The 17,410-nt window shown below is 34.5% G+C and overlaps 1 protein-coding gene across 4 annotated transcripts in view; it reads right to left on the reverse strand.

Moving 5' to 3' along the window:
• CEP290 (centrosomal protein 290) overlaps positions 1 to 17,410 on the reverse strand; it is a 48,739-nt gene that overhangs the window by 886 nt on the left and 30,443 nt on the right. For 3 of the 4 annotated variants that reach the window (XM_041409880.1, XM_041409877.1, XM_041409878.1), the window contains 19 exons: positions 16,525 to 16,632; positions 15,771 to 15,961; positions 14,914 to 15,127; positions 14,587 to 14,724; positions 14,256 to 14,477; positions 13,595 to 13,711; positions 12,049 to 12,194; positions 11,097 to 11,252; positions 10,373 to 10,496; positions 7,994 to 8,122; positions 7,625 to 7,711; positions 5,806 to 5,970; positions 5,357 to 5,479; positions 4,900 to 5,060; positions 3,141 to 3,282; positions 2,497 to 2,526; positions 1,391 to 1,464; positions 1,141 to 1,244; positions 191 to 294 (listed from right to left, as the gene is read on the reverse strand). In XM_041409880.1, coding sequence (XP_041265814.1) covers positions 191 to 294; positions 1,141 to 1,244; positions 1,391 to 1,464; positions 2,497 to 2,526; positions 3,141 to 3,282; positions 4,900 to 5,060; positions 5,357 to 5,479; positions 5,806 to 5,970; positions 7,625 to 7,711; positions 7,994 to 8,122; positions 10,373 to 10,496; positions 11,097 to 11,252; positions 12,049 to 12,194; positions 13,595 to 13,711; positions 14,256 to 14,477; positions 14,587 to 14,724; positions 14,914 to 15,127; positions 15,771 to 15,961; positions 16,525 to 16,632 — 2,535 coding nt within the window. The remainder of the gene's footprint in view (positions 1 to 190; positions 295 to 1,140; positions 1,245 to 1,390; positions 1,465 to 2,496; positions 2,527 to 3,140; positions 3,283 to 4,899; positions 5,061 to 5,356; positions 5,480 to 5,805; positions 5,971 to 7,624; positions 7,712 to 7,993; positions 8,123 to 10,372; positions 10,497 to 11,096; positions 11,253 to 12,048; positions 12,195 to 13,594; positions 13,712 to 14,255; positions 14,478 to 14,586; positions 14,725 to 14,913; positions 15,128 to 15,770; positions 15,962 to 16,524; positions 16,633 to 17,410) is intronic. The other variant, XM_041409879.1, reaches the window with a different exon arrangement.

Below are 17,410 nucleotides of genomic sequence, written 5' to 3' on the forward strand. Positions count from 1 at the left end.
GAATAATGATCTTGTCTAGAAGCAAAAAACTCTACCCATAAACAGTACTTTCATAAAAACAAAATAGGCTTTGTAAACAATGTTTAAAAATTGACTTTGTCATTAAATATTAATTCAGCTATTAAACAGCTCTTTCTAGCTAACCACAGTTTTGCTTATTATCTTGTCTAGGATGGTCCTTGCAGCTCACCTTTAATTTCTGTTTTTCGAGCTCTGAAACCTCCAGCTGTGACTGGAGGTCATCAATTTCTTTCAGTAGTTTGTCAATTTTATCCTCTACAGTTTCATTATGTCCTGCAAAAATAAAGATTTTTAATGAAATTTTAAGTAGTGAAAACCCATGGTACAAATAATCTTGTTTCAATAGTTCTGCATGTCCTAAAAGCTGAAACAGTTAAATAAAACCAACTGGAATCACCAAACATTGAAGTCACCTTGGCTTTTCCTTAGTTCTTGTACCAGTTAGGCAGTGGTGTGTAGTTCCTGTGGCTGAATGCAGTAGCCCAGTGGCCAGTCTTTTAGCATGCCTTTGAGAAATACAACTTGTACACCTCCTCTGAATCAAATGTTGGAAGTTTGGAAATACCATAAGGATCTTGTTGCATATATTCATGATTTCCATAAGGTTAGTTTTGTTTTGTTTTTTTTTTTTTTTCTCCAGTCATATGGCAGTGCGCTTCTCCATAGTGCTCTACTTTTCCCATGGGACTAATGCCTGCTAGGTCTTAAATCCTTCACAGAGCTGGTAACTGGAAATAAACACTAGCATCTTGGAACCCAAAGCCAGAGGTGCAGGAAAGAGGATTTCAATGAATGAATGACATCTTACAGTCTTTTGAGGTTAATAAAACAGATGGGAGCAGGAACTAAACACCTTCTTGTGAGGGGAAAATCATACAAAGTTTACAGCCTGTTGCTCAAATTAATTGATTATGGAGATTTTTACTGAAAATTCTTTTCAAAAAGCTTGTATACGTACTCGAAAATCCAAGACTTTAATCTGCTTCACTTTACACTACTTCAGCGTTAATCTACTTCAAATAATTGGGTAGATTTACTATCACTTTGCACACACATATTAAGTAGTTTTAGACTCTAAATACATGAAGATCATTATTTTAAGGTATTGAAAATTATTACCAGCTGCAGGACCTTCACTTGTAGAGGTGTGTCTTTCATTCTTATAAGCCTTCATCTGATGTAGTAGTTCTGCTTTTTCTTTCTCTAACTGATTATTAGTTGATCTGGCATATTAAAAAAAATTAGATTTAAAAAAAAATTATTAAAATATTTTAAAACATAAAATACTTAACTAAAAATTGCAGTGGTCATTTCCTGATCTTATTTCATGTATATTGGCTGAGGTTTACTTAGTTTAGAAGTACGTTACCTTAAAAGCTGAAGCTCCTTCATGATGTTTTGCTCTGTCCCTGCACCTTCAGGAAGACGTTTAAGATGCTCAATCTTAAAAGAAAAATTAAGGAAGTTTTATTCTTGAAAACAATATCCACGGCAATGCAGTTCAGATAGAGTTCTCTTGAATACAAGATTAAAAAAGAATTAAAATAATACTAAGGATGTAACCAAACATTAAGCTATCAGAAAAAAAATAAATTGTTCCTGTACAGTTTCTACACACAAAGCTCATTCTTGGCAGCCTTTGCAAAGTTTGTAAAGATCATTGCTACATATTTCATGAAGGGTGAAGAAATAAGTATTTAGAAGTTAGACTGACAAAGAAGGTTGGATACATAGCTACTCCAACGTAGTGTATACATAAGTATACATTTAGGCATATCAATTCCTTATATGCATAAGGAATTGATATGCCTAAATAATTTAAATGCTTTAAAAATATTACTGATGTGCTTATTTGCACATGGTTCTTCCAGTTCATTTTAAAAGAGTGTACGAAAACCCTGTGATTTGCAATGACAACCCCAATGAGGGCACAGTGAGTAGGGGTGACCTGCAGTTAAGTTAGAAGAGGTCCCTGACCAGAGAGGGAGGGAGCCTCTGAAAGAGATGCCTCGTAAAGATGCAGGAGCACAACAGTGGTTTAAATGTGTGATTATATACAGGTAATAAATGCAGTGACAGTTCATGAACTCACATGAGGCTACTGGCAATGACAGGTTTTTGTTCTGTTACTACCTAACATGGTAAGGATTTGGGTTATTTTTTTTTACACAATCAGGCTCTGTTTTTTGAAATGCAGTTAACTTTGATCTCATCCCTTCATCAGTACTTGACACGTGAAAGAAACTGGAAACTGTGTTGCTCCCAGAGTAATACTTCTATCTCTGTGTTAAATTTGCTGCTGGTATATACTTCATGTTAGTAACACTGATGTTAGAAAAGGAAAACCAAGGAAAAACTAACAAAGTAATTGTTTTACAGGAATCAATTCCAAGTTCTATTTATTGAACACATCTACTTCCTTACATAATATATATATATTATTACTTCCCAAATTGGAAGTTTTGTATTTGATACCTTACACTGAGAAGCACCAGTACCAGGTACCTGCGAAGAAAATCATCTGCATATAAATAAATGAGAAGATAAAAGCTAATGTAGGGGCAATTCTAGGACTGCACCTCTGTACTTAAAAGCCAAAACATGATACATCTTTTCAAAGGTACCTGAGTTGAAAATTCATCAACTCTTCCACATGTACAAAAGTACTTGTAAGACTGCTGGAGACTGCACATAAGAGGGCACACTGGAAACAGAAATGAGGATTCTGTTTGGGATAGCAAACTCAATACTCTCCTGCCTCCCAAAAAAACAAACTGGAGGGAATAGGGAAATCTCTGCAGCAACCTCACTGCAGAACAAGCTGGAAAGATTGTAAGACCTTTTGAAGCATCTATCTACAGGCTTTCATGTCATCACTGAAAGTACAGAAGAACACAGTAGAAAAATAATAGTTTTCCTCAGACTGCAAGTCAAGAATATATATTGATAATATGTGATAAACCTCATTAATTGGCTAAAAGATGTAAATATAGCAACTATGACTGAAAAAACCTATAAAATAAAGGATTGGAGAAAAAACAAGTATTCTGCCACTACAGACATTACAAAGACAAATTAAGCATTCTATTTTCAGAGTTATCTAGCTAAATTTTACTCACTTGTTCTTTTAGATCTTGTAAATTTTTATCAGCATTGTTTTCACGTTCTTTTGCTTCCTGAAGCAGCTGTTTAAGGTTTGCAATGCTTTGGGCTTTTTTAGCAATATCCGTTTCCATTTCCTTCAACTTAGTTTCCTGCATTCTGGCAGTATTTTCATTTAGAAAAAATAAGAGCAAAAGTTAATACTTATGCAGAAACAGAGATTAAAATATCTTTAGGAGAATAAATACACCCTAAAATATGGCCTTGAAATAATTACTGGCCTTATAAATACAGTTTGCTGAAAGAAGCATAATGAGAAACACATCTTTAATCCTAGAATAAATAAAGGCTTTTCTAGATACTACACTTCTGTGGTTCTCTTTTTGTGTCTACACTTCAATAAAGAGGGACAGGAACCTTTTTATGCTATTGCACATAAACCCCAAACACCTGTGCTAAAAGTGTACATAAGGTACAGTAGTTGGATCTTACCTCAGTGTTATACCTTTGGAAGTATTTTTTTAATGATTTAGTAATTTATGGAAAAGGTACTGAGAAAAGGGCTAATATAGATAGAGAAGATGAAGACTGCAAGGCCAAAACTATTCTGCAGTAAATTGTTTACCGTGGAGGAAGAGCAGTCTGAGGAAGATTCCATTTTGCTTTGAGCTTTACGAGGCTACAAAAAGGTTTGTGTAGAATTTGAAATGTTTTAAGGTACCTCTAGAGGTCACGTAGCCCAGTCTCCCATCTGAATCCATCTGGATTTTCAGATAGCAATACAGTGTCCAACACTTTGCTATCTGCCAGAGTCTTCTGAAGGGTCACTGGGGTGACACCCCTTTGTCTGCCCTAAGAAACACTATTACCCTGTGTATGCATTGGTAGATGTGCTGTGGATTGCATGTTAAAGTTCCACAAGCAGCTTCTCTTAGGTTAGTAAGGTCATTATGTTATTAACTTACTTTAAATTCATGTTAAAGTGAAAGCAAAGAGAAGGCTTTATTCACATGAGTTGAAAGAGGCAAGTACAATTAAACATGACCATGTATTTTGTACCTCTACATAACTATGTATGTCTCAACTAAATAGAACCAAGTAGAAATGTTTTTCAGAGAGGTGAAGAACAAAAAGAATAAATGCATGAATACTGCTGAGCTGATATGCCAGCTGTTAAGGACCTATGATCTTCATGGCATGCTCATATCGTCTCTGCTGTATCCATTAACTACTTCTGTCCTGTCCTGCAGTTGGTTTTGCCCTCCTTCCTTAGACAAATTATGGCTGTCATCTGGCCTTGCATAGAGACATTTTACCTCACTGATAGTTCAGGGGAAGGTTAAAAACAACCAAATGGCTTTTTGAGGTCTCAATGAAGAAATGGCTCAGCAATATGTCAGAGTAGCACTAGACCACCCAAGGGATCCTGTGGGAGTGCAAGACTGGGAAGGGAGTAAAATCTTGTGCATCAACAGTGATCTCACCTAAGATGAAATTAGACACAGTCTCTCTCCTGTCCAGCTGATTTTATGCCCTAACAAGTTTACTGTCAGAGGTTCTGATTTTGTAGATACCTTCCACTTCTGTTTCTTAAAGAGTACTTTGCAACACATCAACTTACTTCATCCTGAAGTCACCCAGGAGTCCAGGACTAAGTATTTCTTACCAAAAAATTGCTCTTTGCCATCCTTATGCAGGACACAGGTTGTTTATTTCTCTTAATAGCATAAGCATTGCACCATTTTTCTGTCCTCTTATTACATTCTCAATTCCTACCTTGTTACAATGGACTTCCAGTTTCTGCTGTCAGCTCCATCAAATTGGCTCTCAGCCAAATTTAGCTTCTTAATGGTTTCCTCCAGCTGAACATTTAACTTCCCATTTAATATCTCCAAGTTATTCTTCTCTATTCGTAGCTTCTCTCCACTGTCAGCTTCCTATTGTTCAATAAAAGCAAAGTTTTATGGAATATTTAACCTCGCAGGAAGTATCTCAAATGACAGTGAGAGAGGGTCAGTGCTGATGTAGAGGAAAACTGCATCCTAGGCTACTAGCACTGCAACTTCCAGATTTGGTCTTGGGCTGGCCCTTGGATACCTCCTCTCCACATATAGTGAAATAAAACTATCATGGCAATATCAGTGTTATACTGACCATTAAGAAAAATAAAAACCATATACTTACCATAACCAGTGGCTAGTGGAAATAAAGGGATGCATTAAAATGATTATACCTTTTTCAGTTCTTTACGCAGTCTCTCATTTTCAGTAATGAGTTTTTCCATTCCTTTGGTTTTAGATTCATAATGCACATTCAGCTGGCCCTCCAGATCAAGTTTCATTTTTTCCATTTCAGACTAAAGATCAAACAATTTGTTGAAACACATTTACATCACTTAGAAGATTTCAGATTTCCATTTTTAAAGCACACCATAGTTACAGCTACTTAGCACAGTGAACATTTTATCACATAGTTAAATATACCTTTAAGGTACAAAGTATCTTAAACTGTGCAGTATATTAGGCTAAAATGAAGTTTTGCCTTTCTGTTCTATATCTTTAATATCTGGCATTTTCAAAACAGTTTTGTGCCAATCAGTATCAACAGGCTTGGTACTCCATTTTGTTACTAACTTGCATATAAACTGTTACCTATATATAGTTACTGGAGATAAAACTGTACCTTTAGCCTCTCATTTTCCTGCTCAAGACCAAGTAATTTCTCATTAGAAACCACAGCTGGAGCTTTTTTCAGTTCTTCATTTTCTCTTTGGACTCTCTCTACAACCTTTTTCATCAAGCCAATTGTTTTTTCCAGTTCTGGGACTGTCTTTCCACTTCTACCAGCCTACAGAGGGGTAAGGAAAAAAGTGAGCAAATTGTTCATCTTAACGTTCTGAGATACTCCAAATCTTACTTTATTGCTTATTTTCCCATTGCAATTAATATTTATAGGAAAAAAGATGCTTTCTTTTAATATGACTTGAACCCTAGAATTTCCAGCATACTTACCTCACCAAAATATCTAATTATTTATTAATTCCCCAAGTCAACAAATCAACTCCTTCATTTTCTACATTACCCTAAAGGGCTGCAGTTAAGTCTCAAAATCTGCTGTACTTGTGAACTAAACTGAAACATTAGGAAAATAAATCAAAGAACTACTTAATTTATTTAGCTTTTCTTGTAGAAAAATTCCCCAATCCAACAGACCATGCAATTACTGTTGGGGGCATTGGGGAAAAATGCTGGGCTGGAGGCTTGAGGGAAGAAAAGAGGGCCCTATTTTAGCAACCCTTCTTCTGAATTAAAGTGACAGAAGAACTATGTATTAAAGCATAAACATCTCCCTTTCCAAAGGAATATATTCTTCTTGCAAAATGAAAAATAAATAAATGTAGGGGAAAATACTGTAATTTCTCTATTTTCCTTGCTTCACTACATTAATTAATGAGTTAAAAAATATTTTAGGGAATCTTCAAATCCATTTATTTTCTCATCCTCTTTGTAGCAATTTCCTCACCAATTATAATTTAAAGATACTTCTGATTCTAGTTCTGGGGCCATAAGGTGATCTCATAAGGAAAATGGGGAGGATTTTACTCCCTGGACTTACACATAAATGTATATAGTGACCAAATTTCATTATTTAAAAGTATTTATTTTTCTTTAAAATAATTGGAGGGATTAGGAGGTTTGTGTTGGTACACAGCAGAGTTAAAGAAAAACTGTCACATCTTGCTGGCTGTGAATTGAGAAAGATTCAGAATTTGCTTTCTCCTCAGAACCTTTGCATGAAACAGTTGTATAAACTGAATCTTCTTGTCCAAGAATACCACTGCATAAGAGAGACAGGCACACAAGCAGTCCATGTAAAGCATAAGTAAAATAATAAAAAATATCTGATCTTTTCCAGGTATGCAGAAGCAGAAATCAATTCTTCTTGCATACTGAGCTACAAAGTCACTTCGGAGCTTTTATTAGTTTGGCTTTCTCTAGAAAACAAATAGTTTGATAAGTGAGCCACAGGAGACACACTGCTGAGTACTTTTTTCCCTTTAACTTTGGAAATACTGTTCTATTAAGGTAGTTGACAGTAGCTAGGGTAAAATTCAGCTATGCCACCTTCCATACTACAACAAATAAAAAACTTCACTAACAGTAACTTACCCTTTCTACATCTGCATCAAATAATTTACACAAATACATGAATATAATTTTCATTATTACGGCTGTAACTGGTATTTATTGTACAAATATGCTTCTGAAGGTAACTAATCCAAATGACAAAATAAGGCCATGATAGTGCAAATATTTAATAGTCATTCTAATGGTCCTGTTAATGTCATTAATTCATTGTATCATTTTGTCAATAAAATGAAATATAACAATTCATATTTGGTTTTGGTTGATTCCAAATGATTTCGCTTCAATAATACTTAAGGGTTTTTTTCATTTTTTTTTTCATTTACTTATGATAAAAGTGCTGTTAGAATACTCACCCCTCTAATGCTGTTCAGCTTTCGTTCAGCTTCTGCTTTCTCTCTTTTGAGAAGTTCACACATTTCTTTCAAATCCTCTACTTGGTCCTACAAGCAAAAAAAAAAAAAGTAATAAGCAACTCAGATCTCAAATTGAGGTGAAAAACTGCTGAACAAAATTACAGTGCTTTTACTTGGAAAAATTTAAGAGAAAACAATTGCCCATCTCAATGACATTTTCCATTATTTCTACCACCTACTCAACCTTCTCATCTTCTGTAAAAACATGAAAATTTACAGTATGTACAGGAAAAAAAAAACAAAAAACATTTATTTTTAAGCAATTCCCTGACCAGTGTGAGGGTAGGGACTAAAGTAAGAAGATGTCACCTTTAGTCTTGGCAAATCTTTCTTGGCTTGCTCTATTTGGAATCTTAGCTCAATGTTTTCAGATGACAATCTTAAATTTTCCTTTTCTTGTTGTCTTCGATACTGATCACTTGATCCTGTTGCTGATGTCTTGAGAAAAGAGGGGGGAAAATTATTATTAAATGGTAATGTACTAATTCAATACAACTATCAGTTGTAGCTGATTAAGAGCAACAGAAAACTAGTATTTTCCACAGAAATTAAAAAAGAAAGCATTATTACCAGTTTTGATCTAATCTGCTTTGATTTTACCACCCTCTCCTACAGTTCTTAAACTTGCTTAACCTTTAAGGGAAGTTTACGGATCAGTATAAATCATAAAAATTTCATCAAACCAAAATTACTTCTCAAACTCTTCTGTAGAAGTAAACCTCAAAGACTAAAAGATAAAGAAGCTACTGAATGAAGTAAGCTGTGACACTGTACCTGGGAACAGCATCTAATTTTAAGGGCACATTCTGATAGTTTTTAAGTAGCACATATGTCATAAGAAATTTCAATTATGTCAAACGGAGCAGAGAACAAGCCAGGAATAGTAGTATGTAACTCTCATTGAATCTGTTAGTTCCCAAAATCTTAAGTCTTTCTCCATGGAGGATAGTGATTTCAACTACACAAAGACAGTTTTGCATACTTAATAGTGCCAACTAAATTATAGTGATACGGTAAATTATTATGCCTGACTAGTAAAGAGTAAAACCTTTTAATAATTTAATAATCAGTGGTTTTTATTTATGTAATTTGGGAATTAACTGTATGATTCATTACTTTATCACTAACTAGAGCAATCAAGTATTTCCTTCATTAAAGCTTTTTTTTTTTAGTGTAAATAATAACATATCATAAGTCTCTTAAAGAATGAAGGACATCAATTAGCTCCATGTATCTTTAGGGTTATTTGTAAACTCTCTGGATCCAAGTTTTAGAATTGACAGTAGCTTACTTGCAAGCTGACATGCATGCTATCATGAAAGTATAAAGTTTGCTTTATGGACCACTTGGTGAGTACTTCAATATCCCTTCAGACCATGCACAGGAAAGCACTGCTTTATCAAGATCAAACTATTCTATTTCTACATCATTTGTACTGAAGAAATGCTAGAGGGCCACTACAGTATCAAACCTCGGGCATTTCACAACATTCTGGGGTAGTTTCAATCCCTTCTGTACAGCTTCGGTCATTTTCCTGTTTATTCTCTGCAGTGTGTTGATTCATTTCATTATTCATATTTATTTTCTCTGCTTCACAGTCATTAGATTGATTAGGAGGTTGCCCTGAAGCAGACTGATTGCAGCTCATTTTGTCAGCATCAGGCTCCTCTACACATTCTTCTTCACTGACATTTGATTGCTTGAAGATTTCTTGCTTCCTCTCTTCTTCTTCTTCACATTTCTCATTAACTTTTCCATTTTCAGGCTGGGTTATATTTTCTTCTTTTTCACCACAGTTCTCTTTACCAGCTTCAGCTATAATTTTGGTTTTCAGTCCTTCCCTAGAAATCTCTGTGTCCTTGCATTTCTCACCATCTTCAGGGTGCTCTTCAGGAGACACTTCTCTGCTTACATCTGCAGCAGCCTGCTGGACTTCATTAGGCATGATGCATGTTTGCATGTCTGTGTCCTCATCTACTTCACTGCCATCAGTAACTCTATTATTAGTCTGATGTTTGATTTCAGCCCTATTTGAAATAGATTTCTTGTGAAGGAAATTCAGATACTTTTGTTTACTGACAGTGATAGGAAGAGACTTGGTAAGTTCAGTTTGGTCACATGTACTCTGAGTCAAGTTGAAGATAGAGTGAAGCATGAAAGAAAAGCAGAACACAGTAAAAGAAAACAGGAAATAAAGGGAACTACAATGTACCGTTAAGTCTGTTCTTGAAAGTTTAAGAAAACTTAACAATGCAAAATTTGCAATGTAAGCAGCCTTGTAAAAATCCAAGTGGGACAAAACCACCTAGTGTAACTGAAATATAGCTCAGTATTTCCCCAGACTCTGTGCATCATTAATTTTTAATCACTATATAATATAAAAGTAGTCTCTTAGTTGCAGACTTATGTTTAAAAATATATTTTCCTTATTTCTCCACATATGCTAGGATGCTGAATATTCCATCTTCTACCTGTAGGACACAGAAATTTTAAGTTTTGGGGATCTGGGGGTTTTTGGTGTTTGGTTTGTTGGGTTTTTTTAAAACCACTAAAAGCTGAGTATATCGTATCCTGCTGTAGGATAATGTCATTTAAATAAAACCAGATAAATTACATAGAATACCAAATAGAAAACAAATACTTTTCCTAAGCAGTATTCTATGTACTATGGTTACATAATTAACTTACCGAGGGTTTCAAAAATGTCTCTCTTGAACATTGTCTCTGCAATGCATGAAGCTTTTCCTGGAGGTATTGATTTTTGAAGTGTAAATCTTCCACAACAGAGTCTCGTGGGATTGCTTGCAGTGTTCTACATCAAAAATGAATAGCCAAAACAACAGACAAATGGCTATTAGTGCAGAAAAACATCCCTTAATGTAAAAGCACTGTGAAATTCTGGATTTCTGCACTGGATTTTCCCAGTGTTTCTAAGTCAGTTATTCTGAATCAACGTTGGCTGTATTTCAACTAATCCCAATGAATGGAAGATACTTGCTTTGGCAAAAGGAATTTGCTCTTTTCAGATGTATACAGTTTCTATTACTCAGGTACATTATCCACGGTAATACAGGATGACTGGTTAAGCACTTCCTAACTGCACTTAGCAGTTCCAGTAACTTTCACTAACTCTAAACTGTAGTTAAAATTTTCGCAATAGAAGCCATATGTTTTTTACATTATTTAGCTTTTTAGAATAATGAACCAATGCTGCATATTCTCTGAACATGCACAACTGCTCCCAAATACTTTTAAGTTTGCTCATTATGGACTCTTTTTAAAAATTTTTAAATTCCTGTTTCTTTTTTCCTTCTTGCATTACAGGTTGCTTATTAGAGACTATCTCATTCCACATATTTTTTTACTAATTTATATTTCTCACTTTTTTATATTTTTTTAAAAAGTCTCTCACCTCAAGTGTGCAACTTCATTTTCTAACTCTAGATTCTGTTTTCTTAGTTCTTCCACTTCTTTTTCAGTTTCTGTGGCTCTTACTCCAACAACACGGTCAACAGTGACGCCAGTAGTTTTCAGTTTCTTCTGCAGAGCAATTTTCTCTTTTTCACTCCTGCAACATCCAGTAAATTTACATTTTAAGGCTTATTTGCTAAACTGCTTTCCTGAGTAGAAAATATTTTCTGTCTTAAAGAATCACATTTGCATTTTATCTGCCTTCTATTTAATAAGGTTACTGTGTAGACACTACAGCCTTACCAAAATCTCTATCAAACCCAAAAAAACCCAATGGACATGAAGTCAGTATCATGCACATCATAAACCACTTGTTGGTCTTGCCTTGTTCTATGTGAAATTCAGGCAAGACTTGCTAAGAATAAGAGCCATTTTGAAGCAGTTTCAAATCACAATTTAGTAACAGCTACAATCACCCCCACATCTTTTATCAGTAAAATCTTGCCATTACTTCACTGAAGTAAACATCTGCAGAGCATATGAATATGGTTGTTTCCTGAAAAGGCTTCCAATTCACAATCCTAGAACTGTCATTACTGCAGTAACACTAGAAGTATCCAGTCCTAGCAGCCTGGTTAAATAACACCACTGTGAGAAACAGCCTGTCTTCATAAAGCTGTTATTTCCTTTAATCACAGAATGCTAAACCAGGAAGCTTAATAAAGGACTTAATTTTATCTTGAGACACTTTCTTCTAATACAGGTAGTTGGCTTCCACAAGGGAAAGTATACTAGAAGAGTCAGCAGCCTGCTGCTTGAAAATTAACTAATCCTTTTAGTCTCAACAGCAATATCATATTCTCACCATCTATCTTATAATTACTGTATGTCAAATACATCTGTATTTCCCTTATGTCATCATTTTGTAGCTGAATCAATTAAATCCAACTCACTTTGTATAAATTTCCTTCAATGTATTCAACTGTTTGGATAAAGCATCTGCGTCTTTCTCCTTTTCCCTTAGTTTGTTCCGCAATCCTTCCATTTTCATTTGCCATTTTTTACCTTCATCCCATCTAATTATTTCCTCCTTGGAGGTCTGTGAAGAACATAAATAGATTCTGTATTTCCCTTTGATTTCTTCTCTTACAGCAAAACAAGCAAACACATTAGAAAGCTAAGAATGATACATTCTTCATTTATCAGTTTAAAGCAGGAAGCCATAGCAGGCATATATTATTTGCCATAGCTAAGTAGCAGGTTCAGCTGGATACACTGCTGTGATTGGTGGATAAAGCTAATGCAGTTGATTGCTCCCACCAAATTCTTCCTTAGATTTTAATACTCATTTTACAAAAAAATAAGTGAAGCATTTCATGAAATTAGAGGTGCTAGTGCAATGTGCCCTTTTACTTCAAATGACACATTAGGTTTAAGACAAAGTAGGTTTTTTGTATGGCAATTTACAACAGATCTGTCTTCTACAACGCACCAGGGGCTTGCAGGCCCCTGTTGCACAGCTTCTTTTTCTACAAGAAACAGAATCTCTATTTAGAGTTAATAACTCAGTAACTATCAATTGTACATTGGTTAAAACCTGTACTTATAGAATCACAAACAGCTACTGAAAAATCACAGTCAATATTCCTGTAGAAAATTTTGGGTTTGGTTTGGGGTTTTCTTTGTTTATTTTTAGTCAGAATTTTTCCTTCTCTGGTTATTCCCTGTACTTCATTTTCTGGTTTTGTTGTAAACAGTTACTGCTATGAAGCGATAGAATGAAAAGAAAATCTTGGAAAACAGGAAAAATGCATGCCAAGTGTGAGAAATATACCTCTAGACACAAAGCAACAGGTATTTAAAACATTTCAAATTAATTGAAAGCATATGTGCAGTTGTAGAATAATATTTCACATCATACATCAATAGTCTGACTCTCATTACACAAGTATGCTACAATATTCCAGCATACTTTATAATTAATATGAGCAGCCACTAATTAGTTACTGACATAGTAACAAGCAAGAAACCAGCAAAAAACTTACAAATTAACATTAAATTTGAGTGATTAACTCTAATCACTCAGAACTTCTTGTATGAAGAGATCACAATTGTCAAGAATAATCACTTACAGAGACATCATCCCTTTTAAGATTCACTCTTTTGTTCCTCAGTATTTGATGCTTTTGCTATTGCATTGATTTCACAAAAACACATTTGGCAGGACTCATGTAATCAATTTCAACACTACCTAAAAAATCTTAGTTTTCTAAGATTTTGTAGAATTAAACACCCATTAGAAAAAGGCAGGAGAACATTAGGATACTAAGTAACAAGAGCAGTAACAAAGAGCATGGGAAAGATGAAAAGTTGCAGCCAAGAAACTGCTTTTATTCTGGTCAAGTTTGGCTGGTGCGTTTTAGAAGAAATAGGGAGAGGCGAACAACCTTGGCCTCAGCTGATGAGCTCTTTCAAAGCCACGATATAAAAGTCACATACCTTGTCTTCTCTTAGACCCTTCTTTTCTGTTTCCTCAGACTTTTTCTCAAGGTCACTTTCCAACTTCTTAATTTTTTTCTGAAGCACATCTACCAGATTTTGTTCATCAGCTTTGCTCTGAAAAATTACAAATTTTTACAGCTTCAAGTTTAGTGACTACTGAATTTTTTCTCCAGTCAAAAAATAAGGATTTTAATTCCAATTTGGTAAAATTAGTTTAAAACCTAAATGATTTTTTTAAAATTATCTTTAAATTATTAAAATATTGGAACATAACTTTTCCCTCTGAACTGAATAATCAGCAGCAAGTAGTTGAATTTTAAAAAATAGATAGAATCTTCTGTAAATCCCTTACTTTTCTTCCAAAAGGAGAAATAAGGAGAGCCCGGAAGAAGACAAAATACCATTTTTCTAATAAGCTATGAAAGTGGTTTTTCAGCTCCTCAGACTCTCAGAAACATATTTCAAGAAGTATGCAATTACTTTTCTTTTTAAGCTGAGGCAAAGAAACAAGCTAATATCTTACATGTTACCCACCCGATGAGCAAAAAATAAATTTTTTAATCAAGTGTAAGATACTTAAATCTTTCATCCCCCCAAACCAGTTCATCTATACAGAAAATTGACCAAGATCAAACATAGTTTGAAAAGTCACTTCTACCTGAATGCTATTGCTTAGCCTCCTAATTCGGTTCTTCAGTTCTTCATTTTCTTTTTCTATTTCATTTTTTTCCTTCAATATTTTAGCAAGTGCTTTTTCTTTCTTCTGAAACTCTTGGTTTAACTCATCCCTTTCATCAGACAACAAAGCTTCCTTGCTTTTACTTATTTTAAGGTTCTCTGTAAGTCTTATCATCTGATTATTCAATTCCTCTATCTGTGTCTAGAAGGAAACAAAAAAGTCAGCAAAAGCACCAAATCAGGTTGAAGTCTTTTTCCCCAACTCCTGTAAAACACAACAAAGCAGTACAATGACATTACCTAGTACTCACCATAAGCCCCTTGGTTTGTTTGTCAACAATCTCCTGGACATTCATCTGTGCCTCTTTTTGTGACGCAGCAGAAATAATTTGCTGTTCAGCATTGGCAGTCATTTCTGCTCGGAGCTCTAGAAGTGCTCTACTCAAAGCCTGAAAATAATTAATTCAATTTTTTTTGTAAGTGAAGATGCTGCTACAAAACAAGAAAAGGCAGTTATATTTTACTTTGGCATGTTATGCAGTTATATTCTATCTCCTGCTCAGCTATATAAAGAATTCTTAAGCATTATGAAAAATTTAGTCTTTAAGTGACATAGAGATTAATTTTTGTTGACTAACTTTGTGCTGGTTCTCTTTTATCGCTAACTGGCTCTTCAACTGTTCCACCAGGTTTTTCAGGGTTGCTGTGGGTGCTCTATTATTTGCTTCTTTTTGGACCTCCAGTTCAGCTTTAACATTTGCTAATTCCTTCTCCTTCTGAGACAATATGTTCCTCAGTTCATTTGCTTCTTCTTTGATTTGTTCCATATCAACTGTGTGCTTTTCTTGAAGCCTAATAAAAAAATAAGCATTAAGAGGGTACAGTGTAATAATTAAGTTAGCAAACTCTAAATAAATCACAAAAGACACAACATTTTATTTTTATTATTATTAAAGAAAAAGACACTTAGATTTGGAAACAGCAAAGAAAGATGACTCAACAAAGGCAGACCCTATTTAATAAGAGAATTACTCATGAAGGTCAGCAAAGTTACATTAGAACATTGCTCATTTTCAACCCTGGCCCTTACAGGTAAAGAAAGCATCATATTTTTTCCTTTTAAACATGGGATAAACTTTCATGAGTAAAAACTTGTTCAGCAGCAAATTCAAATGGATGTGTCATGGGGAGAAAAATGACTGAACACAAGCCAGCAAGTAATGCAGTAACTTAAAAACAACTTTCTTTTTCATTAAATGGCACAAAGCTAACAACTTAACAGCATTTTTCAAGCCACAGTATTAGCCCCAGTGAAGGGCTACAGATTAAAAATAACTTAAAATTGCCAACTATACTAATGCATTTGAGATTTTTTTCAGCTAAATCCTAAAGTCAGCAAAAACACATTCAATTTGATAGATCAGTCCTGTAGCAGCAATACATAATTGACTTGAACCACTGCAATGTGCCTCATATTAATAGTTTAAAAACTTACTGGGCTCTGAGTGTCTCAAACTCATTGATTTTCGATACAGTAATTTGTTTTTGTTTCTCCAAATCAGATGATGTTTTCTTTAATTCTCCAACAAGTGAAGCAAGAGAATTATCCTGTTCTGCTACAGTTTGCTCTAAGTGATGAAAATATTTGTTGTTGGATAGGGACATAGAAGTCTTTTTCCCCAACTCCTGTAAAACACAACAAATGGAAGTGAAAAACATTTTAAGCTTTAAGCAAAAGATAAGCATTACTGATACATTTTTAACTCATTCCTAAATATAATCAAGCATTAATAGCTACCATTTATTTACTGAAATGTGATCCTTAGTTCACAGAGAAACAGGTTATGCTGGTTTCAAAAGAGCTTTATACATCTATTGATCAATAGAATACAGCAGAATATAAAGTGCAGAGAGGAATTTTGAATTTAAATAGATAGCTTAATATAGCCATACATAGAATGAGAAGAACAGAATGCAATATATAACTCTCCTCCCTAGAATTCTCCATAATTAGAATAATATGCAAAATGCCTATATATACTGAGGTGGTAACTGGTTTTTTACACTTGACTTCTAATGCCTCTCATGCCTTCTAATGCCTCAAAAACAATGCAACCATCACAAATCAATCACCATTTTATTTTTTCTATCACCAGTTATTACTCACTGTTGACTGCCAAACTGTTCTTTCCAGCAACAAAGTAAAAAATATAGGAACAACTTCACAAATTCTAAAATACATAACTCACCAAAGCTGTCTCTTTGAAGTTATTAAGGGAATTGTCAGTGTACAAATCTAACTTCTGGTGTAGAATTCTTATGTCTTCCTCATGCTTCTTTGCTATTTCCTCTTGTTCCTGTTAGTTCAAAATAAAACTCAAATGATGTACTCTATCCCAGAAAGTTGTGAAACTGCAGTGCCTTCAAGTTGTTTGTTTACTCATTGCTCAATAATGCTCTCCAGATTTTTCCTCTAATTCTGGAAGTTTTTCAAGTTCTTTTCTTCTAGCTATAATCAATTATTTTCTTTTTTCCTTTTTACACTACTGGGGGAAAAAATCAACTCTTGCAGGTTTAAACTATGCAGCAAGTAGTATGATGTAAAAGCACAGAAGCCGGAGAGCAAAACACTTGGTGCTGGTCTTCACCAGCTGTGACTATCAGTGTGGACAGTAATATCCATACCTGGGACATTTCCAGTTTATGTACCTTGGACTACAGTGTGATCCCATAGATGGAATGCTAGCACACATTTTAAGACTACATTTTAAGACATTTTAAGGCTCAGTTTAAGACTGCATCTTCTGTGTGTTTTCCAAACAAAACCCCTTGATTTCCCCCAAAAGAAAGAGCTCCATGTGTCAACCAAAGCACACTACGTGAAGATGATAGAAAGTCTGCTTTGGAAATGTACTTCTGATCTAAAACCAATGCATGTTTGGTGTTGAAGTGCCTCTTTGACAAAACGTTTTTGCTTTAAAATATACTTTATGGATATAAAGAAAAAATAGTATGAATTATGCTTAAATAATATAAAGTATGCTTAGGCACACTGCTTATGCTTTAAAAAATGCTTTAGTTTAAAATATGCTTTAAGAAGAATGTTATCCATAAATCTATGTCTTTCTTATACTT

Source organism: Onychostruthus taczanowskii, unplaced genomic scaffold (assembly GCF_017590055.1).
Source record: "Onychostruthus taczanowskii isolate IOZ18803 unplaced genomic scaffold, ASM1759005v1 scaffold31, whole genome shotgun sequence".
NCBI lineage: Eukaryota > Metazoa > Chordata > Aves > Passeriformes > Passeridae > Onychostruthus > Onychostruthus taczanowskii.